The sequence below is a fragment of the Pituophis catenifer genome, unplaced genomic scaffold (genome assembly GCF_029215685.1).
Source record: "Pituophis catenifer annectens isolate HBS135680 unplaced genomic scaffold, rPitCat1.0.hap2 SCAF_10, whole genome shotgun sequence".
NCBI lineage: Eukaryota > Metazoa > Chordata > Lepidosauria > Squamata > Colubridae > Pituophis > Pituophis catenifer.
In genome coordinates, this window is record NW_027256890.1 from 19,346,258 (window position 1) to 19,372,244 (window position 25,987).

At 43.4% G+C, this 25,987-nt stretch overlaps 1 protein-coding gene across 4 annotated transcripts in view; it reads left to right on the forward strand.

The window, feature by feature from the left end:
* UBAP2L (ubiquitin associated protein 2 like) overlaps positions 1–25,987 on the forward strand; it is a 41,828-nt gene that overhangs the window by 6,681 nt on the left and 9,160 nt on the right. For 3 of the 4 annotated variants that reach the window (XM_070951441.1, XM_070951440.1, XM_070951442.1), the window contains exons 2-19: positions 183–312; positions 1,904–1,981; positions 3,890–4,000; positions 4,264–4,435; positions 6,332–6,427; positions 9,114–9,159; positions 10,716–10,825; positions 12,296–12,355; positions 14,907–14,959; positions 15,056–15,141; positions 16,465–16,636; positions 18,003–18,225; positions 19,766–20,031; positions 20,749–20,921; positions 21,702–21,891; positions 23,354–23,408; positions 24,186–24,363; positions 25,656–25,728. In XM_070951441.1, coding sequence (XP_070807542.1) covers positions 223–312; positions 1,904–1,981; positions 3,890–4,000; positions 4,264–4,435; positions 6,332–6,427; positions 9,114–9,159; positions 10,716–10,825; positions 12,296–12,355; positions 14,907–14,959; positions 15,056–15,141; positions 16,465–16,636; positions 18,003–18,225; positions 19,766–20,031; positions 20,749–20,921; positions 21,702–21,891; positions 23,354–23,408; positions 24,186–24,363; positions 25,656–25,728 — 2,232 coding nt within the window. In that variant the 5' untranslated portion in view covers positions 183–222. The remainder of the gene's footprint in view (positions 1–182; positions 313–1,903; positions 1,982–3,889; positions 4,001–4,263; positions 4,436–6,331; positions 6,428–9,113; positions 9,160–10,715; positions 10,826–12,295; positions 12,356–14,906; positions 14,960–15,055; positions 15,142–16,464; positions 16,637–18,002; positions 18,226–19,765; positions 20,032–20,748; positions 20,922–21,701; positions 21,892–23,353; positions 23,409–24,185; positions 24,364–25,655; positions 25,729–25,987) is intronic. The other variant, XM_070951444.1, reaches the window with a different exon arrangement.

A 25,987-nucleotide genomic window follows, 5' to 3' on the forward strand; every position in this document is an offset into this window, starting at 1 on the left:
AAGAAAGGTCGTAAAACGGGCAGAATTCCCCGAACAACTAACTTTTGCCTAGCAGTGGAAATTTTGGGCTAAATTGCAGATGTTGAAATCGAAGGATTACCTGTCGATAATGTAAAAAAGACATTATGGCTGGCGAAGAAAACTCTTAACGTTTTAACACCTCTTTTTTTTTTAATTTACAGATTTCTGCCTTGTAAATACTGTTATTTGTATATACTGTAAATGATGACATCGGTAGGCACCAACCGAGCCCGGGGAAGCTGGGAGCAGACACAAACACAGACCCAGGCACAGCACAAGCAGAGGCCACAGGTGAGGGCGGGGTTAGCGGCGTCCTTGGAAACCGGGAGGTGTGCCGCCCGGCCTCTCCTTGCTCTTTCGGTTGTGACTTGGTGGCACCTGGCCCTAACGTCTTCCTGGGAGACAAAGGTGCACCGTCTCCACCTTCGTTTGTTCTCAGCCAGGAAGCTGAACTGGGGAGGGAGGGCGGAGTTTGGCTTTTTGTACCCAGGCATCCGGTTACCTGGGCAATCAGATTCCAGCCCGGTGGGTAAACCTCTGGTGTTTGACGACTTGCAATTCACACCCATGAATTGTGAGGTGTTTTGTCTTCCGCCTTCCCAACAGTTCTTAGGCTTATCGGGGTTCATTCGAGGGCATTATTATTATTCTATATTTTTGTTCCACCTTGATGATTAGAAATAAGGCAGTGAGCATATCTAATACTCCTCCTTCCTCCTCTTTTGCTCACAATGACAATCTTGCGAGGTGGGTTGCGATGAGAGAGAGGGATTGGCCCCAAAGTCAGCCAGCCGGCTTTCATGCCTATGGTGGGGGACTAGAACTCACAGTCTCCCAGTGATTGGCACAAAGTCACCCAGCTGGCTTTCATGCCTAAAAAGGAACTAGACTTCACCATCTCCTGGCGAGTGGCCCAAAGTCACGCAATCAGCTTTCATGCCTTAAAGCAGGACTACAATTCCCAGTCTCCTGGCGAGTGGCCCAAAGTCACGCAATCAGCTTTCATGCCTTAAAGCAGGACTACAATTCCCAGTCTCCTAGTGATTGGCCCAAAGTCACCCAATCAGCTTTCGTGCCTTAAAGCAGGACTACAATTCCCAATCTCCTGGCGAGTGGCCCAAAGTCACCCAATCAGCTTTCATGCTTAAAGCAGGACTACAATTCCCAGGCTCCTAGTGATTGGCCCAAAGTCACCCAATCAGCTTTCATGCTTAAAGCAGGACTACAATTCCCAGTCTCCTGGTGATTGGCCCAAAGTCACCCAGCTGGCTTTCCTCCTTAAGGCGGGACTTGAACTCAGGATTCTCTGCCTCCTAGCCTGGTGCCTTAATCACTAGACCAAACTGGGAAATAAAGAACTTGTTACACTAAGATGGGATTTAATTTGTTTTTTTTTTATTTCAACACGGCTTCGAAGCCGCGACCGCTTGGCTTTGCCTGTTGCATTTAAGCTTAATGGATTTGCTTAATAGCCATGTGATTCACTTTTAACGACCGTGTGACTTGCTTAACGATCATGGCGAGTCACTTAACCCCTGTAAAAATGGTTCATGAAGTCCCGTTTGATTGACTGCGACAGCTTGCGATGGAGATCCCGCTCTCCGCGATGGTCATAAGTCAAGGACTTCCACCCTAGGAGGATGCGATTAGTGAACAATTTTTCACATTTTGCATCTCTCCTTCAGGCCACATCCTGAGTTGGGAACTGGCTTTAATTGGAGCTCAAATCTCTCCCAATTATTTAGGGCGCCTTACCTGAACGGTTAGAATTTACGTACCTGTCTCTCCATCTTTTTTTTTTTTCCCTCCCCCTTTTGGACCCGGCCTCTTTGAAAATGCGAGCGTCTCATTTTTTTCTCTTTCTGGGTCTCTTTCCTTCCAGGCCACTGCGGAGCAAATTCGGCTTGCGCAGATGATCTCGGACCACAACGATGCTGACTTCGAAGAGAAAGTGAAACAAGTAAGTCCTTTGGCATCAGAAGAATAGAATAGAATAAAATAACAGAGTTGGGAGAGGGACCTTGGAGGTCTTCTAGTCCAACCCACTGCTTAGGCATGAAACCTTTATGCTATCTCAGACAGATGGTTGCCCAGTCTCTTCTTAAAAACCTCCAGTGTTGGAGCATTTACAACTTCTGGTGGCAAGCTGTTCCACTGGTTAATCGTTCTCACTGTCAGGAAGTTTCTCCTTAGTTCTAAGTTGCTTCTCTCCTTGATTAGTTTCCATCCGTTGCTTCTTGTCCTGCCCTCAGGGGCTTTGGAGGAAGAGACGGAGAGGCCCAGCCACGGCCTCAAACTGATTGGATAGTTTTCTTTTTACAAGCGTGGTCCTCGACTTCTAACCATTCATTTAGTGACCGAAGTTGAAACCGCACTTTAAAAAAATGACCATTTTTCATACTTAACAACCGTTGCAAAATCCCCGCCATCATGCCGTCAAAATTCAGCTGCTTGGTAACTGGCACGTATTTATGATGGTCGCAGCATCCCGGGGTCGTGTGGTCCCCTTCAGTGACCTGACAAGCCAAGTCAACGGGGAAGACGGATTCACTTAACAACCATGTTCGTAACTTAACTGCATTGCTTCACTCAACAACAGAGGCAAGAAGGGTCGTGAAATGAGGCAAAACTCACTTAAGAGCTTTTGGGCTCGGTTCTGGTCGTAAATCCAGGACTACCTTCTAAGCTTTCTGTTTCATTCATGTCTTAAGTCATTTGTTCATGTCTTATTCCCTGGAGTCGGGGCATCCGGTAATATAACCCAAATGGCTCATTTTTAGTATTTTATCACTTCCAAAGAAATTGTATGACCGTCCTGACTTTTGATTCTGGTTTGAAATGGTTCTTTGCCCTAATTCCAGCTAATAGAGTCACACTGATGAATTTTTGGCTGGGTCATCCTGCCCCTCTCTTTTGCCTGCCAGTAATTTTTTATTTGTTTGTTTCCTGGGGAAACGAATGTGCAGGTAGCTGGTTTAAATTTAGGATATTTGTCTTGGCTGTTGCAAGTTTTATTAAGTTAAGCGAAGGAGGATAGGTTAGGAAAAATAAGGAGCTTTTTCGACATTTTCAAAGCAGAACGAAAAAGGCTGCCTCATTAAAATAATTGATGATACGTTCCTCATTAAAATAATTGATGATGTGTTGGTCCCGAAAAGCCAATTTTCTTTTGACAGAAGCAAAATTATTGTATGCACAAAAATGGGAGGATACTTCGATTCCTAACGTGGACGAATGCTTGCAGAAGTTGATGGAATTTGGCTGAAATGGCAATGTTGACTATTTTGATTAAAGAAAAGAATAGAAATACTTTTTATTTCCACATGGAGATCACTTCTGAACTTTGTGCTTGAAGTGCAAAAGAATGAAACTTTTGGGTTTTACCAATTAGATTGATAGGTCTTTATAGAAATGGCTTGTTCATATTATTACGAAAGTTGTGATTTGATGTTAATGCCTTATTTTACTGCAACAGAGAAAAGTTGGAAGTCAGTGTTCCTTTTTCTTTTTTTTTCTTATCCTCCCTCACTTCACTTCTCCCTCTTCCTCCCCACCATTTTCCTATTTACTTTCGTATTTTGTATCTTATTTTATAACCCAATGTTAAACCAGAAAAGCAAAAGTTGTTGTCTGAAAAAGATGAAAGATATTTGAGATAAAATTGGTGTAACAAGCTCGGAACAGCAGCGCTTCAGGAAAATAACTTTTTGTGCCTTCTAAGGGCATTCAAAAAAGGAATATTTGTGGTCCGTGGATCGAGAGGGAGCGAAGCTGCTTGGGTTTCCTGCAAATGATTCTCTTTTATCCCTAAGCTATTTTTTTTATTGCCGGAGACCTGTTCTCATATTTCCTTTTTTCCCGTCCACAGCTGATCGACATCACAGGCAAGAATCAGGACGAGTGTGTGATCGCCCTGCACGACTGCAACGGAGATGTCAACAGAGCCATCAATGTGTTGTTGGAGGGGAACCCAGACACGGTAGATGTGGGGCTCAGCTGGGCAAAATGGGAATCTTGCGACCCCTTTAAAAACGAGCCAGTTGCCGAGCGTCCAAATTTGGATCACGCCAGCACAGGGGATGCTGCCACGGCCGTCAGTGTGAAAAATGCTCCCTTTCCCCCCCCTTTCAAAGTCGTCGCAACATTAAAAACTGTCATTAAAACGAACAGAGGGCTTTATCTACCTTGTCTCGTGCATCAAAAATAACGTTTGAATCCTCCCTCTTTTTTTTCATCTTTTAGCACTCCTGGGAAATGGTGGGGAAGAAGAAAGGCGTGTCGGGACAGAAAGACAGCGGACAGACGGAACCCAGCGAAGAAGGCAAAGAGAACCGGGAAAAAGAGCGCGACTTCAGCCGGCGACGGGGGAGCGGCTTGCCCCGGAGAGGCCGCGGAGCCAGCCGTGGGAGAGAATGTAGGCCCCTGATTCTGCATACAAAGCAATAAGACCCTCCAGAGGAGAGGTGCAAAAGGTTCCTTTGTGGCATTTGTGACTCCCAAAATCAGGGCCCGTTCTCCGTCCCCTTCCATCAACCCCCAACCCCACCCTCCGACCCTTCCCAGGAGGTTGCTTTGACCTTCAGGCAGGCTGCTTCCACCCCGGCTAAGACACTGAGCTTGACGAGCAGAAACTTCAGCGGTTCGAATCCCTAGTATAGGTCTCCTGTGCGAGCAGGGGGTTGGACTAGATGACCTCCAAGGTACCCTTCCAACTCCGTTACTGTTACTGTCCTCTCTCCCACGGGGGGGGGCAGGGGATTGGTAAGAGCGAAGGCAGCTGTTGGGAGAATCTTCCAGCAGTGCTTTTGAAGGCTTCCACACTTTCCTGGTGTCCCTGTTCGGAGAGAAAGGATTGCAGGATATAGAAAACCAAGAGTTTTGTATTTCCGGATACCGGTTGCTTGTTTCTTCCTCTTTCTTTTTTGTTTTGTTTTTGTTTTTAAGAACGGGAGAGTAAATCTCTCGTGAAATTACTGTATTTTTTGGAGTATAAGATGCACCTGACTATAAGATGCACCTAAATTTAGAATTTAGAAGAGGAAAACAACAACAACAACAACAATTAATTAGTTTTTGACTTCCCTTTTTTTGGCCCTTTTCCAGTCTTTTTTCGGCCTGTTTCCAGGGCTTTTTTCAGTCCATTTTTGAGGCTTTTTTCGGCCCATTTGGGGGGCTTTTTTCAGCCCGTTTTTGAGGCTTTTTTTGGACTCTTTTTTTTTGGCTTTTTTTCAGCCTTTTTTTTTTTAAGAAAAAATGGGCCGAAAACAGGCTGAAAAAAGCCCCCCAAACGAAAAAAGCACCGAAAACAGGCCGAAAAAAAAAAGACATGAAAAAGGCCCAAAAACAGGGTGTGCGGAGCCCCCAAAATGGCTGGCGGGGCTTCAGCAATATTCGGTCTATAAGACACACAGACATTTTCGCCCCTTTTGGGAGACAAAAATGTGCGTCTTAGAGTCCGAAAAATACGGTATATCTAGGCATCCTGACTGAGAAAGCCATGGGGGGTTTTTTGGGGGTGGGGGGGGTGGGAAATGCTTTGATATAATTAATCCTTGAGCCATTGTAAACCCAGCCTTCTTCAACAGGTAGTCCTTGACTTACGACCACAATTGAGCCCCCAAATTCATATTGTTAAGCATGATGGTTGTGAAGTGAGTTTTGCCCCCGTTTTTTACGACTTGCCTTGGCCCAGTTGTCCAGCGCAACGTTGCAGTCGTTAAATGTGGAACGCGGTTGATCAAGTGAATCTGGCCTCCCCGTGAATTTTGCTCGTCGGGAGGTCACAAAAGGGGATCCTGTGACCCATCAACCGTCATAAATTTGAGTCAAAGTTGCCAAGCGTCTGGATCTTTTATCACGTGACCCTGGGGAGGGTGCAACGGGCATAAGCATGAAAAAAACGGTCATTCGCTTTTTACATTGCCGTTGTAACTTTAAACAGTCACTAAGTGAGCTGTCGTAAGTCAGGGACTGCCAAGTTTATTCTCTAGGAAGATTGTTTTAACTTCGTGCTTCTGAGGTTCAACTTAAAGAATGGGGTACAGTGAACGGGTGCAATTGCACGCCAGACTGTGACTTCTCTCTAGTTTTGGGGATACCACACCGTACAACTGTGTGGCTGTTTTTTTTTTACCTGGTGGTTGCCACGTTTAAGGCACGATATAGTCCGTTTTCAAGAGGCACCGATATCGATCCGCACGCATGCTCAGTCTTGCATTGAGCCCCCTTGGTTTTTTTCCTTCCATATTTCCCTCTCTCTGTCCTGGATTCCTCGCTTGCAAATCTCCCAGCGCCTTGTTGTGTTTTGCAGTTCGGGGTCAAGAGAACGGACTGGATGGCAGCAAGACCAGTGGCTCTTCTGGCAGAGGCACGGAGAGAGGGCGGCGGGGACGTGGGCGAGGCAGAGGTGAGCCCAGGTTGACCGTCTGTCACCCTGTAACAAATCATCATTTATTGAGAAACAAATCTCTGTAAAATGGCTCCTTAAGGAGTTGCCAGGAAGGAAAGGAGCTTTTCCATCTCGCCTGACTTTGCTACTAAGGCCACAGCGAAAAAATCCATCTCTTGTTGCACAATACAATACAAAACACAATTACAATACAAAATACAATACAAAATACAATACACAATACAATACACAATACAATACACAATACAATACAATATGCAATACAAAATACAGTACAATATAAAATTCAATACAATACAAAATACAATATTATACACAATGCAAAATACAATACAGTACAAAATTCAATACAAAATACAATACAATACAAAATTCAATACAATACAAAACAATACAATATACAATACAAAATACAATATTATACACAATACAAAATACAATACAATACAAAATACAGTACAATATAAAATTCAATACAATACAAAATACAATACAATACAAAACAATACAATATACAATACAAAATACAATATTATACACAATACAAAATACAATACAATACAAAATACAATACAATACAAAATTCAATACAAAATAGAAAATACAATACAATACAAAATACAATACAAAATACAATACAATACAAAATTCAATACAATATGCAATACAAAATACAGTACAATATAATATTCAATACAATACAAAATACAATACAATACAAAACAATACAATATACAGTACAAAATACAATATTATACACAATACAAAATACAATACAATACAAAATTCAATACAAAATACAATACAAAATAGAAAGTACAATACAATACAAAATACAATACAATACAAAATTCAATACAAAATTCAATACAATACAAAATACAATACAATACAAAATTCAATACAATATGCAATATAAAATTCAATACAATACAAAATACAATACAATACAAAACAATACAATATACAATACAAAATACAATATTATACACAATACGAAATACAATACAATACAAAATACAAAATAGAAAATACAATACAAAACAAAATACAATACACAATACAATATGCAATACAAAATACAGTACAATATAAAATTCAATACAATACAAAATACAATACAATACACAATACAATATGCAATACAAAATACAGTACAATACAAAACACAATTACAATACAAAATACAATACACAATACAATACACAATACAATACACAATACAATACAATATGCAATATAAAATACAGTACAATATAAAATTCAATACAATACAAAATACAATACAAAACAAAATACAATACAAAACAATACAAAATACAATATTATACACTACAAAATACAATACAGTACAAAATTCAATACAAAATACAATACAATACAAAATACAATACAATACAAAATTCAATACAATATGCAATACAAAATACAGTACAATATAAAATTCAATACAATACAAAATACAATACAATACAAAACAAAACAATATACAATACAAAATACAATATTATACACAATACAAAATACAATACAATACAAAATACAATACAATACAAAATTCAATACAAAATACAATACAAAATAGAAAATACAATACAATACAAAATACAATACAAAATACAATACAATACAAAATTCAATACAATATGCAATACAAAATACAGTACAATATAAAATTCAATACAATACAAAATACAATACAAAACAATACAATATACAGTACAAAATACAATATTATACACAATACAAAATACAATACAATACAAAATTCAATACAAAATAGAAAGTACAATACAATACAAAATACAATACACAATACAATATGCAATACAAAATACAATACAATACAAAATTCAATACAAAATACAATACAAAATAGAAAATACAATACACAATACAATACAATATGCAATACAAAATACAATACAATACACAATACAATACACAATACAATACAATATGCAATACAAAATACAGTACAATATAAAATTCAATACAATACAAAATACAATACAATACAAAACAATACAATATACAATACAAAATACAATACAATACAAAATACAATACAATACAAAATAATACAAAATTCAATACAAAATACAATACAATACAAAATACAATATACAATACAATACTTTCTTGGCCAAGTGTGATTGGACATACAAGGAATTTGTCTTTGGTGTATATGCTCTGAGTGTACACAAGGAGAATAAAATACATTCATCGAGAATCGAAAAGATACAACACTTAGTCATATTCAAGGTTATTAATAAGCTATCAAATTGTACTAGGAAAGAAATAAAACCAATATAAATTGAAAAATACAAGCAACGTTGTGGTAATAAGTGGGAAGAGATAAATACTAGTAAGAAAGAGAAGAATAATAGTAACACAGACTTAGAAATTATTTGACAGTTTTGAGGGAATTATTTGTTTTGAGTTGAAACAATTTGTGTCCAGGATGTGAGGGGTCTGTAGATATTTTCACAGCCCTCTTTTTGACTCATGCATTATACAGGTCCTTAATGGAAGGCAGGTTGGTAGCCATGGTTTTTTTCTGCTGTTCTAATTATCCGTTGATAATTGACAATAATCTGTTAACAACCTGCTTAAAAGCAGATCCTGGATAACCACGAATGTTGAAGGGCATTCTAACAAACCCATTTCTCTTCATCTTCAGGCGGCTCTGGACGACGGGGAGGAAGATTTTCTGCCCAAGGCATGGGGTAAGCTTCTCTCTGGGTTTGTGAGTTGGTTCTGTGTCCGATTGCGCTAAGCAGTGAAACAACAGCCTGTGTTCCAGGCAACCGAAGATTGCAATAAAAGAAGAAATTTGTAGCTCTGGGGTTGAATGGTCCTTGGTGCTCTCTGACCTTGGCGGTTTTCTTGCAGACACTTCATGACCCAAACTAGGTCACTTCATCGGTGCTAGAAGGGAGGTGGGTTTGCAAGAGAGGAGGAGGTGGAGGAAGATTGTGGGGTCCCTGGTGCTCTCTGAGCTTGGTGGTTTTCTTGCAGACCCAAACTAGGTAACATCAGTGCTAGAAGGAGGAGGAGGAGGAGGCAAACTGTGGGATCCTTGATCCTCTCTGAGCTTTTGGCGGTTTTCTTGCAAACGTTTTATGACCCAAACTAGGGAAGAGCATCTGTGCTAGTGACTAGCAGCCAAGCTCGGCGAGCACCAAGGAGCAGGTGGTTGGATGAGAAAGAAAGTGATTGGTTGGTTGGTTGAGTAGAGTAAAGCCATTATGGATGCCCTTCCAAGTCGTTTGTGCTGGACTCCTAGTTCTGAGTTAGTTTTTTAAAGAAGATTTATATGGCTGCCTGACACAGTGACTCTGGGCTGCAAAAACAAGACAAAAATAATTCTCCCCCCCACCAATCACACCAACCACTTGATGGGCCTTCTCTGTGGGGGCACCTACTATGTGGAACGAGCTCCCCCCAGAGATACGGAGGATCCCGGATCTGCGCACCTTCCGCCGCGCTTTAAAGACCTTACTATTTCACCAGGCCGGCCTGGCCTAATTTTCTCCCTCTTTTATAAAAGATTTTTAATTTTTAAATATCTTTTAGTATTTTATACATTCAATTTTAAATTGGTTTTAAAAGTTTGGGGTTTTAAATTTCTCGGAGCCAAAATTATTTAATTTGATTTTATCCTACTTTTAAATTTTGTATGTATGTGTTTTATTGCTTGGCTGTGCACCGCCCTGAGTCCTTCAGGAGTAGGGCGGTATAGAAATAAAATAAAATAAAATAAATAAATAAATATTACCCCGGGGTCCCCAAGCCTCAAACCAGGTCTTTAGGGCTTTGCGAAAGAGCAGGGATAATGTTCCACCAGGAGGAAGCCATCACACAGGTGGCCCTTCTTCCTGGTCCCACCAGATGGACCTCCTTCCGGGTACGGGATCCTCAGTATATACGAGAGGGACCCATAACATACACCCTGCCTCCCCCATTCTGGGTGGGTTGGATAGATATCATTGAGACAAAGACGGTCCTTCCCATAGCAAAGAGGGAGCCACCACAGAGGTGGCCCTTCTTCCCGGTCCCGCCAGGCGAGTTGCAAGATCAGTCGTGCACTCAAGATGGGTTACCGGTCCCTGGTGAGGAGACTCGACTTCAGATGGATTCACGAAGGGCTGATTGTCTGAAGTCTCCTCACCAGGAACTAGTTAGGAACTAACCCGTCTTGGCTCAACTACTTGTCTCAGAGAATGGCCTTCCGCTGACGTTTCCTTGCTTCCTGCCCCCCTCGCCGCCCCCCCACCTCTAGGACTTTCAACCCCGCGGACTATGCAGAACCCACCAGCACGGACGAAAGTTATGGCAATAACAGCAACACATGGAACAGCACGGGAAGTTTCGAGCCGGACGATGGGACGAGTGAGTGATCGGGGTTCGGTACTGCCTGGGGTGGGGGGTGGGGGTGGGGGTCGGGCGGCTAGATCTCCTCCCAAACCGACACGGGGGGGGAGAATCTCCTTGGCCTGGAGGGCCCCGTCAGCCGCTATCGGCTTGCAATTCCACTTTTAAAAATTGATGGGGTCTTCAACAGCCTTCCTCTGATATCCCAGGGGCTGGGGAGGAGGTCCCAGAATCTTGGGACTTAGAAGCATTTAACATCTCCAAGATACCCCCCAAAATATATATGTATATGATAGGAGAACCAGGTTAGCTTCTTTTAAGCCTGCTTTTAGGATAGTGGAATTGCTGGATAATCTTAATTTGTCACGCCTGGAACCAGGAAGAAGCTGTTAATTTTGTAGAATTGTTCAAAACGCTCCTCCCCTGTTGCGGAATCTGCTGGGACTAGGACAAGGATGGGGGAGGGGGCTACAGGTAGTCCTCGACTTGCAACCACAACCGAGCCCCGAAATTATCTCGCTAAGCGAGACATTGGTTCAGCGAATTCCCCCCCCAATTATACGACTTCTCTTGCCACCATTTTTAAATCCATTGGGCAGTTGCATTAAGTCCATCAGGCGGTCGTTTAAGTGAATCCGGCTTCCCCGTCAGGTCGCATCCCTTCACCGCCGGGATGCCACCACCGTCATAAATATGAGTCAGTTGACAAGCATCGGGAGTTTTGATAGCGCGACCGACGGGGATGTCGCTAAGGTCGTTAAGGGTGAAGAAAAAAACCTGGTCCTAAGTCACATGTTTTTTTTTTTTTTTTAAAAGCCGTGGGAACTTCAAACGGTCACTCAACAGGCGGTTGTAAGTCGAGGATTTACCGAAGTGTTGAGAAAACACTTGCCTGGTGGGTTGACCAGTTCGATCCTAGGTAGAAGCACACTGAGAATATCTCTTTCTGGGCACACTGAGAAATATATATGCTGAACAAAACTCCGTACTGGTGACAAGAAAGGCATCCGGCCAGTAAAACACTCTGCTAGCTCCATTCAGTTGCCCGGATTCCACCCCGCAAGGGATTATGGGATCGTTAAATGATGATGGTGATGCTTTAGGGTGCTTTGCAGGAAGACTCTGTAACTCCCCATACCTCCCCCCCCCCATGCCTGGATCAGAGTAGAGCAAAATGAAAAAATTTAAGGAAATGGGACATATATCCCACTGTCTATTCCCCCCCCCTTGTCTAGACCCCCCACTTCCCTCCTCCACTTTTCCTCCATAAGATTTACACCTCGTTGTCCCCCCTTTGATTAGTTAGCACCATTTAAGCTTGTATCCCCCCCCTTTAAACCCCCTTTAATTTGACCAATATCCACAGGTACGGGCTGGGGTGGCGGTGGGGGGGGGGGAAACGGGGCGCCTCATCTCACCTTTCGAAGTATTTTGACCGTTTTTACTGTTTTTTGTTCTTTTTTCTTTCCTTGTTCTGTTTTGTTTCAGGAGTTGATTACATTAGGGGCGAGGGGTCAAATTATCCCCGAAAATTTGACACTGCTCCTGGTACGAGAAATCCAGGGGCACTTAAATGCCTTCGGATCTCTTTTTTTTTAATCTTTTTTCTTTTTTAAAAAAACCTATCTTTTAAAATAAGATGGAATTTATCTGTGGATATGTTAACTGTCTTGTCTTCCCCACCCCTCCTTTCCTCCGCCATCTTTTTTCCCTCTCTGTTTTGTTCACTTTGATATTTTTAACGTACTTGCCTGTTGCTTTTTACTACTAATGCTTTTACTCCTCGCATCCCCAAGGTTTTTTTTTTTTTTTTTAAGTGGGTAGATGGGGGAATTTTACCAGTTTTTTTTTTAAGTGAAAATTAGCTTTGATTTCCCAGTTTAATGGTGATTTAATGATGGTTATGGCTTGGGAATAGTATGGTTTAAAATGGCTAACACAAGACGACGTGTTCCTCAACCTCATCGGCTTTAAAATGTCATTTACTTCATGTTTGGGGTTGGAAAAACAGTTATAAAAATTGGTTTGTTTAGACAGGGTGCAGTCAAGAACTCTTTCTGGATCTACTGGGGTGATCCAGATTTCCACCAGTGGATCCCGATGTATTCCAGTGGGTTGAAACTGTATTCACACTGTGCTAAGTACTTTGGCAATCTACCAATCTGTAGGAATTTGGCTGCTGGGTTTTCCCGCTGTGATGGTTGGGGATTCTTTTTACCAACTAGTGTTATTTTCTGGTGTTCTCCCTGACTTAAAAGACGATGCACAAATAAAATAAATAGGTTTTTCTCCCATGAAAACATCTGAATTTCCTAAAAGCAAGCTTTCATATTGCCTACAATTGATGACCAATCTAGAATTGGAAAACTTAGCATGGGCCTGAGCTTCAGAGAGCTGCCTACCTGCCCTGTAGCTTTCCTGCAAGTACATCAATGCTAAATTAAAAAATAGAAAATAACTGGAGTTTTAGTAAAGGGTCAGGATAAGAACAGACCTTCTGGGTATCAATTTGCTCGATTAAAAACCTTCCAAAGGTTAATCTGCCTCTTTAGACATTCTTCACTGCCTCTCTTCTTCTGCCTGACCCTGTTAATTGACCCACGGTGGGCTATGGTATATGACTCTGGGTCATTATAATATATATATATATATTTTATAATGACCCAGAGTCTTGTGGTTTGATTTCCCTTCCTGCTGCCTTTTCCTGGACCTTGAAATGAACTTCTGAAAGTTTATCTACTGGAAAAAGGGGTTAGTCTGTCAGCCGTGGAAAGTATCCAGGGATGTTTCAGTGGCTTCAGTCGGGATGTGGGCGGTCTCCATGCTGTTTTCAGTCCAAAGTACTTAAAGTTAAACACCGACCGTCACTAACTGGAAGTGTTTGTATGTTTTGGCCACCTTCCTGTTTTGGGGGAGAAGGCCAAACCGGTTTCATTTTGTGTACCAGTCTTACACGTATTCCTCGCAGGAAGAGAAGGATGACTATAATTTATCCAGATATATATATATATGTATGCCACACAAAAAAACATTAAAACCCTGTACCATTTTTTTGTCCTTAAGCTTAGAATCTGTGTCCAAAGACAGAGGTCCCTGCCCTGCTGCCCCTCATCATCCTGTCACAGGTGAAATTAGAAAGAAAGATCATTTCGGAAGACTGGGAAGCCATCGGAGTTGGAAGCTAGCTTAGACTTGGGATGGTTAGATCTTGATGATTAAGATCTAGCTTAGATTTGGGAATGGTTGGTTTTTGATGACTAGACCTATCTTAGATTGGGGGATGGTTAGATCTCGATTAGATCTAGATGATTAGATCTAGCATAGATTTGGAAGTGGTTAGAGTAGAGGTCTTCAAACTTGGCAGCTTGAAGACTTGTGGACTTCAACTCCCAGAATTCTCCAGCCTGGAGAATTCTGGGAGTTGAAGTTCACAAGTCTTCAAGCTGCCAAGTTTGAAGACCTCTGGGTTAGATCTTGATGACTAGCTCTAACTTAGATTGAGGATGGTTAGATCTTGATTAGATCTAGCATAGACTCGGGAATGGTTAGTTCTAGAATGACTAGATCTAGCTTAGACTTGCGGATAATTAGATCTTGATAAGATCTTGATTAGATCTAGCTTAAACTTGGAATGGTTAGATCTTGATGACTAGATCTAGCTTAGACTTGCGGATAATTAGATCTTGATTAGATCTAGTTTAAACTCTTGAATAGTTAGATCCTGGGGATTAGATCTTGATGATTAGATCTAGCTTAAATTTGGGGGTGGTTCAGTCTTTCCAGAGGGGCGTGAGTTGTTACATGGCAGGACAAAACCCCCCGAAGTTCCTCTCTCCTGAGTGGGTTCCAGGCTCCAGCCTCTTTGCTTTGGTGGGGTGAGGGGGATTGTATGTTGAGCTGCTGTGCCCCTGCCTCTCTCTGGCCCCCCCAGCTTCTGTCTGTCCGGGCAAGGATTGCCAGCCTGCTTAGCTCTTTGCATTGCTCTTTGAAAAACTCCCTCCTCCTCCTCCTCCTCCTCCTCCTCCTCCTCCTCTGTTTTGTAACCGGTGCTTAAACTGGCTCCCCCCCTCACCTTTGATCTCTGGCTCTTCCTCGGCAGGTGCCTGGAGGACAGCAACGGAGGAGTGGGGGACCGAGGACTGGAATGAAGATGTAGGTAAACCCCCTCCCCAATTCCTTCTTCTAACTTTCTGCTTCATGAACTTGGGCAGGTTTCATTGCATTCTTCTCTCTCTCTCTCTGCTCCAGCTTTCAGAAACGAAGATCTTCACTGCCTCCAACGTCTCCTCGGTGCCGCTGCCTGTGGAAAATGTGACCATCACAGCTGGACAGAGGTGATTCCTTCCCTCTCTCTCTCTCTCTCTCCCCGCCCTCCCTCCCCTCCCTCTCTCTCTCTCTATATATATATATATTATACATATCTGCGGTCCTTGATGCTCTCTGAGCTTGGCTGCTTTCTTGCCAGACCTTTCATGACCCAACTAGTTAATGTCATCAGTGCTGGAAGGGAGTGGGGTATTCAGAGTAAAGGAGGAGGAGGCCTGTGGGCTCTTGGGTGCTCTCTTGAGTTTGGTGGGTTTCTTGCAGACATTTCACAACCCAACTAGCTAACATCACCGGTGCTAGAAGAGGAAGGGGTTTACTCTCTCTTTAAATTTTGCTCTCTTAAGAGAGCAAACCCCCACATCCCTTCTCAGCACTGATGACGTTCCCTAGTTTGGACATGAAACGCCTGCAAGAAAACATTCCAGCTCAGAGAGCAACCAAGACCCCCACATTTTAACCCTGAGCTACAAATAGTCTCTTCTGTCCTTACATTTGGGCATTTATTTATTTATTTGCTTGCTTGTTTATTTATTTGTTCGTTTAATCGATCAATTTTTATAAACACCGCCGCCCACCTCCCAATCTCAAGGAGTTGACTCCTGGTGTTCTCCAGTGGTGAAATTCAATTTTTTTTTTTACTATCGGTTCTGTGAGTGTGGCTTGGTGGGCTGGCAAGGGAAGTGTCGGCTGGCAACACCCAGGGGGAGGGCCTTCTCTGTGAGAGCCCCTGCTCTTTGGAATGAACTGCCCCCAGAAATGCGTAAGATCTCTGGCCGGGCTATCAATGTAAAGATTTTAATTTATTTTTTATTTATTTATTTTATTTTGAATTTATATACCGCACCTTCTCCCAAGGGACTCAGGGCGGTGTACAGCCAGATAAAAATATACAATACAAACATTAAAAACAATTAAAAGAATATATATTAATTTGGCCCCAGTTTAAAATGATTGGTTTTAAATGTGGGATTTTAAATTTGGGGGTTTTATAATTGAGCCAATTATTTAATAATTTTAATTATTTTTAAATTTTTTAAATTTGTCTTTGTGCTTTTAATTAGGCTGTACACCGCCCTGAGTCCTTCGGGAGAAGGGCGGTATAGAACTAATAATAATAATAATAATAATAATAATAATAATAATAATAATAATAATAATAATAATAATAATAATAATAATAATAATAATAATGTACATTGCAAAATCTCCATTCCCACCCCATTCTGGGACCAGCCAGAGGTGGTATTTGCCGGTTCTCCGAATTACTCAAAATTTCCTCTCCCGGTTCTCCAGAACCTGCTTAATTTCACCCCTGGTGTTCTCCCGTCTAGAATCGACCTTGCAGTGCTCTTAGGAAAAACACCTTCCTCGCTGGAGAACGAATCGCCCAACTTGGATTCCTCCCAAGCGCCGGCTCTCAGCCAGCCCCTGGTGTTCAGCAATTCGAAGCAAAGCACCGTCTCTCAGTCTGGTTCGACCAACACCTTCTCCCACCACGGCATGGTAAGGAGACAGCCGGTGTCTCTTTTTTAGCTTCCTGAACCAGCCTTCCCAATAATTTTTTTTTTTTTTTTTTAAAAAATCGGAAATCCTCCAGAACTTCAAACTCATTCTCCATAGTTTAGGGAGGATTCCCAACCTCTTGAATCTCAAGAAGTTCTTGGTGGGGTGTTTTTAATTTGATTTCCTGGAAAGAACGGTGTCTTGAGTTGAGAAATTTTATTCTTGTTGGCCATTTTTTTTTTGCATTTAGTCCATTAAGCCTGGGTGAAGAGCTGGCTCCAGGGGTGCAGATATAATTGCATTGGTATGAATGTGTGTTGTCGCCGGGTGGGGGTGGGGAGTTATTATTATTAACTTTATCTTAGTTCATGAGCATTGATATCCATTTTTCAATATAATAGTTAAATGGAGTCATAATGTCAGATAATCAGATTTTTTTCAATATATGAAAGGCACTTCTACTAAAGAGAACTCATAAGTTAGCTAAACTCATAAGTTAGCTAAACAATAATTCCAGTTTAGCGAATAGAAGTCTCAGTTTTCCACTTGCTTGAAAATACACATAACAGATTCATATAGCTTCACACACTTCAGGACTTCCACTGTTATTCATTTCCAGATAATTCTCAATTTACATCCACAATTGAGGCCAAAATTTCTGTGGCTAAGTTCAGACACTTGTTAAGGGAGTTTTGCCCCATTTTATGAACTTCTTTGCCACAGCTCTGTTAAGTGAATCACTGCAGTTGATAAGTCAGTAACATGGTTAAGTGAATTTCGATTCCCCCTTGACTTTGCTGGTTACACCCCGGGGGGCGGGGGCTGCAGTGTCATCACAGGGGGTCCACAAAGTGTTATCTTTTTTTTATTATTTTTATTTCTTTTATATGCTGTTTTTATATCCTTGTAAGCCGCCTTGAGTAGTCACCATGTTGCGAGTAGGCGGCAATATTAATGTTCTAAATAAATAAATATATAGTTTAAAGATAAAGCTGGACTTGTCGGCTGAAAAGCCGGCAGCCCAGGTTCGAGACCCGGGTGCCAGACAACAGGGTGAGCTCCTGTCCTCCCCTCAGCTCCTGCTAGCCTAGCAGTTTGAAAGCATGCAGATGCGAGTAGATAAATAGGAACCACTTCGGTGGGAAGCAAACAGCGCTCCGTGATGTCATGCTGGCCACGTGACCGTAAATACCTTTGGACAGCGCTGGCTTGATGGCGAGCGCCCCCCCCCCTCCAAAGAATCAGCAGCGACCAGTGGAGTAAAATCCTTTACCTTTTTTTTTTTAAGTCCTCTCTGATGGGGCTGTTTTGAGAATCTGGATTAATTGTGGCTGTGCGTCCTTCCCCCCCTCCCCCCCCGCTTCAGGTCGGTGTGCTTGGAAAGGGCTTCAGCGAAGTTGGGGAGGGGAAGAGCAGCAGCAGTACCACCACCACTACCACTACCGGCTCTCAGTTCCTGGAGCAGTTCAAGACCGCCCAGGCCCTGGCCCAGTTGGCGGCCCAACATCCCCAGCCATCCGGAAGCAGCAACGCGGCCTCCTCATGGGATATTGGCAGCACGAGCCAATCCTCCTCCCTTGTGCAGTATGGTAAGATGTTCCAGCTGGGGGGCGTAAGAGAGTAGCTATAATGAGATGTGGGAAGGGCCTTAGGGGACGAGGAGACACTGCCTAGGGCGTGATGGTGAACCTATGGCAGGCATGCTAGAGGTGACACGCAGAACCTCTGCGGGCACGCGCGCCGTCAACAGCTGCTGTTGTGGTTTCCGGCATGCACATGTGTGCCAGCCAGCTGGTTTCCAAGTTGCCGGGACTCTGGCGTGCACGAAGATCAGCTGACTGATATGCATGCCCCATGCCAGAAACCAGAACAACAGCTGGCGATGGCGCACATGCCCACAGAGAGGGTTCTGTATGCCACCTCTGGCACACGTGCCATAGATTTGCCATCACGGTCTGGTTTGGGCACTCGGTGCCGAAAAGGTTCGCCATCACTGGCCTAAGGGAACAGTCAGATAAGAGACCGCTGAGCCCTCAGCTGTATAACTAGTGGAGAAAGAGGATCAGAAGGGACCCTCCCTAGTTTCACAGGCTGCAGAAGAGACGGTGGGAGCTTTGTACTTTCAGACTTGCAAGATTGTCTCGGTGTAGCTTTAGAGAACAGTTGGATAAGGGAGGGCATAGCCCAGAGCTGCATAATGGGTGATAAAAAGAGGATCAGAAGGGACCCTAAAAGAAATTTGTTTTGGGAGATGGACTTTGCTTATTTTTTTTTTTTTTTTTGAATGGGTTTCATCACTTGGAAACCTGACACCCTCCCTAGTTTCTCACGATGTAAAGGAGATGGTGGGAGTTTTGTACTTTCAGCCTCGCAGGCTTACTGGGAAAAGTAACCTTACAATAAAGTAGAATTAGCTCCTCTGTGCTAAGTGAATGGCCTTGGGAAATGGCATGGAAAAAATGCTGCCTAGGGAACCGTCGGATAAGAGACAGCTGAGCCCTCAGCTGCGTAACAGGCAGAGCAAAAAAAAACCTACCGCACCAGGAACCCTCCCTAGTTTCTCAGGCTGTAAAAGAGACGGCGGGAGAAACTGTCCTTTCAACCTTGCAAGCTTCTGGTAAAGTTTAACCTCTACGATAAAAGTAGAATTAACTCATCTGTGGGATGAATCGGCTAGAGAGATAGGGAAGCGATGCTGCCCTAGGGAACAGTTAGATAAGAGACTGCTGAGCCCTCAGCCCGCCTAACAGGTAGAGAAAGAGGCACAGAAGGAACCCTCCCTAGTTTCTCAGGCTGTAAAAAAAAAAAAAAAAGACGACGGAAGATTTAGGTTTTCAAGCTTCCGGCGATGTAGCCTAACAATAAAAGTCGAATTAATTTGTTCTCTGCGGTCTACCTTGCAAGGTTGAGAGAAGCTGGGGGAAAAGAGCTTTGTAACAAGTTGCTGGAGGCTCGCTTGGGTCCTACCTGTCCAATGTCAGCACACGATGATACAATGATACACCTGCAACATTCAGATATTTTGCCCAAGGAACCTATTCGTTTTCTTTGCTTTCCGTGGGAAGGGGGACCCCCGTGCCAACTTTCTCTCTTTCTCTCCCTCCCTCCCTCTTTCCCGGTGGCCTGCAGACCTAAAGAACTCCTCGGAACCGGCGGTGCACAGCCCCTTCACCAAACGGCAGGCCTTTGCCCCCACCTCCGCCATGATGGAAGTATTCCTCCAGGAAAAGCAGCCGGTGGCAACGGCCTCTTCCGTTTCGGCTCCGCCACCTCCGTCCTCCCCCCTCGCCACGAAAACCAACCCGGTCTCTCAGATGTCGCCGGATTCCTCCAGCCCTCAGCCGGCCCAGCAAAAATTAAAACAACAGAAGAAGAAGGCCTCCTTGACATCAAAGGTGAGAGAGCAGAAGAACCAGGGGGTGGAGGGGGGGCAGGGACCGCTTTCAAATTGGATGTGTTGTCCCCCCTTTTGGGGCGGGGGGTGCAGGGATGACACAGGCCCCGAAATCCTGGCCTCAAGCTGGCTAACTAAGACACCACTAGAGGGTTTCCCCTAAGGTAGCAAAGTCCACACATCTTAAAATTAAAGGATTTAAATTAAATTATTGAGGTTGAGAGATGCTTCTCTAGGCTAAGGGGCCCCTACTTGAAATCCAAGGGCCACAGCCATGCTTGGCCACTGCAGTCCTTTTAACAACTGACAACTTTGACATGGCTGAATGGGGAAATCAGGAAAAGGGTGCAGTGAATTTAAATCAGTTTTCAATCGAAACAAACTTGGGTTCTTGTCTTTGCAAGAAGGATTTAGGAATGTCTCCCAGCACGCGTGGTTTTGATCGATCCGGCCTCGGGTCGGCCGCATGCCAGTAGACCCTTTTGGGCTCGGACATAGCCTTAAAGGGGGGACAGTGCATGCCACAGCAAACGCCAGCATCATGGGCGAATTCACTGTTGCAGCTACACGGCTGCCCAGTTGCCCCGTGATGCCTGAACAAGATGTTGGGTGCACAATAATATCTACTGGCCAGTTCTAGAACCACAAACCGACCTCATCAGCCAAAACCCCGCAAACCAACCTTTTCCGTCACAAACCAAACCGTCTCGTCCTTCAGATTCCAGCTCTGGCGGTGGAGATGCCCGGTTCGGCCGACATTTCGGGACTCAACTTGCAATTCGGGGCCTTGCAGTTCGGTTCGGAGCCCGTCCTCTCCGAGTACGAAGCCCCCCCTGCTACGAGCACCGCGGCCAGCCAGCCTCCCAACAGCCTCTACACGAGCACGGCCAGGTGAAACCCCCAAAACCGCTCACAGCGAGGGGCTCAGCGGCGCTGTAGGTATCGGTTAGGTAGGATCGAGGTCCGGGTGCAGATGAGTCCCCCCCTTTCCCTCCCCCCCACTTTAAATATATTTTTTATTTTATTCGAAATGAGATTAAAGTATAAAATACAGAACTTCCCCTTCCTCCCCACAAAAAAGAAAGAATACAAAAGAAAGAAAAATAAAAAATACTGTATTTTTCGGAGTATAAAACGCAGCTTAGTTTTTGGGGAGGAAAATAGGAGGGGGAAAAAATCTGCCTACCAGGCATTCATCTGGCTAGTCTGGTCAGCTTCAGCATATTAGTTTGCTGGCTTTTCATCCCCTGCTTGGGGATAAAAAACAGCTTCTAAAGCCCAGCTGATCTTTGGAGAGAGAAGCAATGAGAAAAGCAGGGAAAGCACAGAGTTCGCTTCACTTGTTAGCGCCTCCTTAGGGCTGAAAAAAAGCTTCGGAAAAGCTACATTCGGAATATAAGACGCACCCACGTTTTCAGCCTCTTTTAGGTGGGGAAAAAGTGCATCTTATACTCCAAAAAACACGGTAAACCTCAAAACAATTAAAAGAGCAAAAAAATAAAATAGAACCAACACAGAAATATCTGGTTCAGCAGATGTGAAATTCACCATCAGCCCAATAGCGTTGATCGCTCCAAGTCCTCTTTATCTTTCTAGCCAGACCTAGTTCTCTTCCCTTCTGGGATCCCCCCCTGATCTCACCCACTTTCTTTTCTCGTTCTCCCTTTCCAGCGAGTCTCTGCCCACGATTTCCTCCAACAAGAGCCAGGATTCGGCCTTCCCGAGTGGCACCATGCCTACAGCAACGTATACCTCCCAGAACAGTGCTCAGGGACCACTGTACGAGCAGAGATCCACTCAGACCCGGCGGTACCCCAACTCCATTTCGTCCTCGCCCCAAAAAGACTTAAACCAAGCCAAGGTAGGCTGGAGCTCTTGGGCGGCGTCAGACTCACAAAAGCTTATCCTTAGGAGGGAGAATTCCAGAGCAAGGCAGGTGGTGTAGTGGTTAAGGGGTTGGTCGAGAAACCAGGAGACGGTGAGTTCTAGTTCTGCCTTAGGCATGAAAGCCGGATGAGTGAGTTTGGGCCAGTCACCAGGAGAATGGGAGTTCTAGTCCCACCATAGGCATGAAAGCCAGCTGGGTGACTTTAGGCCAGTCACCAGGAGACGGAGAGTTCTAGTCCCATCTTAGCCATAAAAGCCTGCTGAGTGACTTTAGGACAATCACCAGGAGACTGGGAGTTCTAGTCCCACCATAGGCATGAAAGCCAGATGGGAGCCTTCCAACCAGTTCCTCTCTCTCAGCCCAACCCACCTTGCAAGGTGGTTGTGTGGAAAATAGGAGGAAAGGGTTCTTTAGATAATCTTCTATTATCTATTACATTTTCTATTATATATTACACTATCTATTACATCTCTTAGATAATAAAGAAAGATAATGTCTGAAGTTACCTGTAAACTTTTAAAGGTGGGATAAAACTATATATATAAGCTTGTTCTTTGGTGCCAAATTCTGCAGCATTTAGAAGGTTTAGACCCTGTTGTATTGATTAAGATAATTAAGAGAGAAATGGGCAGTTAAGATTAGATAGATAGATAGATAGATAGATAGATAGATAGATAGATAGATAGATAGATATAATAGAGAAATAGTGAAAAGAGAGATAAATATAGATTGATAGATGATAGAGTGATAAGAGAGACAGATAAATAGAAGATATATATATATATATGTATAGATAGATAGATAGATATAGATATAGATATAGATATAGATATAGATATAGATATAGATATATAGATAGATATAGATATGTCTTCTTAAGTTTTCGCGGGTGTATATATGCAAAAAATTAAAATCTCGGGTGTTTTCCCGCGTCATGATAAATAAGTTAATTAAAATTGTTTAAAATTCTGGTTAAGAATTCTTTTTAGAAGATTTTAAGCTAGGATTTTAACCAGAATTTTAAACAATTTTAATTAACTTATTTATCATGACGCGGGAAAACACCCGAGATTTTAATTTTTTGCATATATATATATATATATATATATATATATATATATATATATATATATATAAAATATCTTGCCACCAGTGAGTCCAGGTGGCTTACAGCCACAGTACAAAAACCCAATATGTATGTATGTATATTTATTTGTTTGTTTATTTATTTATTTATTTATTATATTTATATATCGCCCTTCTCCCGAAGGGCTCAGTGTGGTGAACAGCCAAGATCAAATACATAAATATAAAAGTTAAAAACAATTTAAAACCAGATTAAATACTTTGGCCCACAATTAAAAACATCCCATTAAAATCCAATTTAAAATTTAAAACCGTTTACATATCTTGTATCTCTTGTCCTTTTCTCTAGAACGGCTTCAGCTCGGTGCCACCGACGCAGTTGCAAACCACCCAGGCAACTGAAGGTAAGCCCCCTTGCTTGGGCATGTGAGGGGTGGGTGGGCGGCATGATACTCCCCCTTTCCAACCTGGCCTGAATTTCTCACTTTGGCACCCCAGAAGTGTCAATGCTGAGTCCAGCATCATGAGAGCAGACTGAAAAAGGGGGAGGTGTCACTTAGCATCTCTCTGGCTCAGGGCCAAGAATCCCCTCTCTCTCGTTTCCTTGCTGCCCCCTGGAATTCTTTCCAGGATCTTGGAAGTCCACCCTCATGTTAACTAGGACCGATTACAGTTGGGCACTGAATCTGGGAATCCTTCAATTGCCCATTCTGATACTTGTGGGGCTGTGTTTGCCCACCCCATAACGCACCTAGAAGGGGATTTGCAAGGGGGCAGCAAGCATGGCGGAGCAGGGGAATACGGCGCCCGGGTCAAACATCCCGCTCCTGAACAAGGTTGGATCTCAGGTGTCTGTGAAAGCATCTACTTAGGTGTTTCTTAACCTCCTCGGCCATTTTAAGATGCGTGGACTTCAACTCCCAGAATTCCACAGGAGGCTGAGGAACGGTGGCCTAACACGGTCACTTTTAAGAGCCCATCAGCAACAAAATCACATCAGCACCCAGGGGAACCAAATTTCCCACTTCCCATTCTTGCGATTAACAAATCCAAAAAATATTCCTCGTTGCTTTGACCGCTCTTGTTCTGTTCGCTGCTTAATCCGTCTGCCTCTTCCACCCCCCTTCCCTCCTTTCTCTCCTGGTTCTCTCTGCCTCTTCAATCCCCCCCCCCTCCCCCAGGTTCTGCCGGGTCTGCTGTAAAATCCGACTCCCCTTCGGCCCCCAGCATCACAGCCCCTCTGAGCGACGCCGTGTCTGCAGCTTCCTTGCTGACCACGGCCACCCAGCATTCCTCGGTGCTCAGCAGCCTGAATCACGCCGAGGAGCTCTCGAACACAGCCGCCACGCAACACAGCAGGTACCGTCGAGATTGGGGGGGGCACAGCCAGCGAGGCCCCCGCCCTCTTCACCTTCCGTGCCTTGAGCCCCTCTCTTCAGCCCCACCCCAAATCCTCCAGCTATTGAAGCCCAAAAACGAAGGCCAAAAAAACCCCCAAAACTATAAAGCCCGCTTGGAAAGAGTAAACTTTAGGACAGACCCCCATGGTCCCGGGAATCAAAATTCAGGCGCTTGGCAATGGACTCATTGGATCACGTGATTCCCCTTTGGTGATCAGCTGGGGAAGCCCGGGTTACTAATTTAGCCCCTGCCGCGATTCGCTTAACAAACATGGGCAAGAAAAGTCGTAAGATGGGACAAAGCTCACTTCAGAAACGTCTCGCTTAGCAACATAAATTGTAGAACCCCCCCCCCCCATTGCGGTCGTAAGTCGAGGATTACCTGTATTTAGGACGGTCATGCGATCCCCTTTTGTGACCAGCAAAAGTCCATGGGGTGGGGGGAACGCCAGACTCACGTCATAACCGTGGGACTAACTTAACAGCTGGCCCTGATTCGCTTTTAACAATTGTGGCAAGGAAGGTCACAGAATGAGGCGAAACTCCCTTAAGATGCCTCCCTTAACAATAGAAAATTTGGGCTGAATCGTCGTGGTGAATCGAGGACTTAACGCCTGCATTCCCGAAGACATAAAGACAGTTCCAAGATAAATAAAGCATGGAAGTGAAGTATGAAATATGAAATAAATGTAATAATAAAAGATATGAAGCGGGTTTTTTTTACGGGAGACAAGTCATTGTTAAACAATTGTTAAATGAGAATAATAGTATAGAGGGATATAATAACCTGTCAAATAAGAGAAATTAAATAACCTGTCAATTTTGGATATGGGAGTAAGCACAAAAGAATTATAACCGATCGACACACTTTCTGTAATTGTAATGGATGGTGGTTGTTTTATTTATTTATTTATTTATTTATTTTAATTTGTACACCGCCCTTCTCCAGCAGGACTCAGGGCGGTGAACAGCCAGAATAAAACAGAACATACAAAATTTAAAAACAGTTTAAAAATAATTAAATATTTTGGCCGTATTATGTTTTGATTTGTTTAAAAATAAAAAAAAAATTTTTTTCAAAGACAGTTCCAAATTGTAGTACATGCACAGCACAGCAACGACAAGGGGAAAAAAAGGGGAGAATTGTTTAATTTGATTTCACCAGAGAATCCGTGTCGGAGAAAACCGAGTTGACTTATGATTGGAAGGAAGAGAATTCTTAAATGTTGATTTAAATGTTTCTTCCCACAGTACCTTACCTGCCCAACAGAACAGCCTCTCTTCCTCAACTTCCTCTGGTCGCACGTCAACTTCGACTCTCTTGGTGAGTGGGGATCCAGACGAGGGACCAGGGAGAAACACCTGAGAAAAACAGGGCCACCTTCTCTCTCCCCTTTGAACCATCTCCCCTTCCGTCCCCTTAAGGCTCCTAAAGGCCATCTCCACCCCTCCATTCCTGCCTCACTCAGCCTGTAAGCTAGACAGGAGTGGCAAGCCCCCAAATCAAATCCCAAAACTGAAGCCCCGTAGATCTCCAGAATCGGCCAAGGTGGATTTGAACTAAGAGAATATTTGTAGCTCAA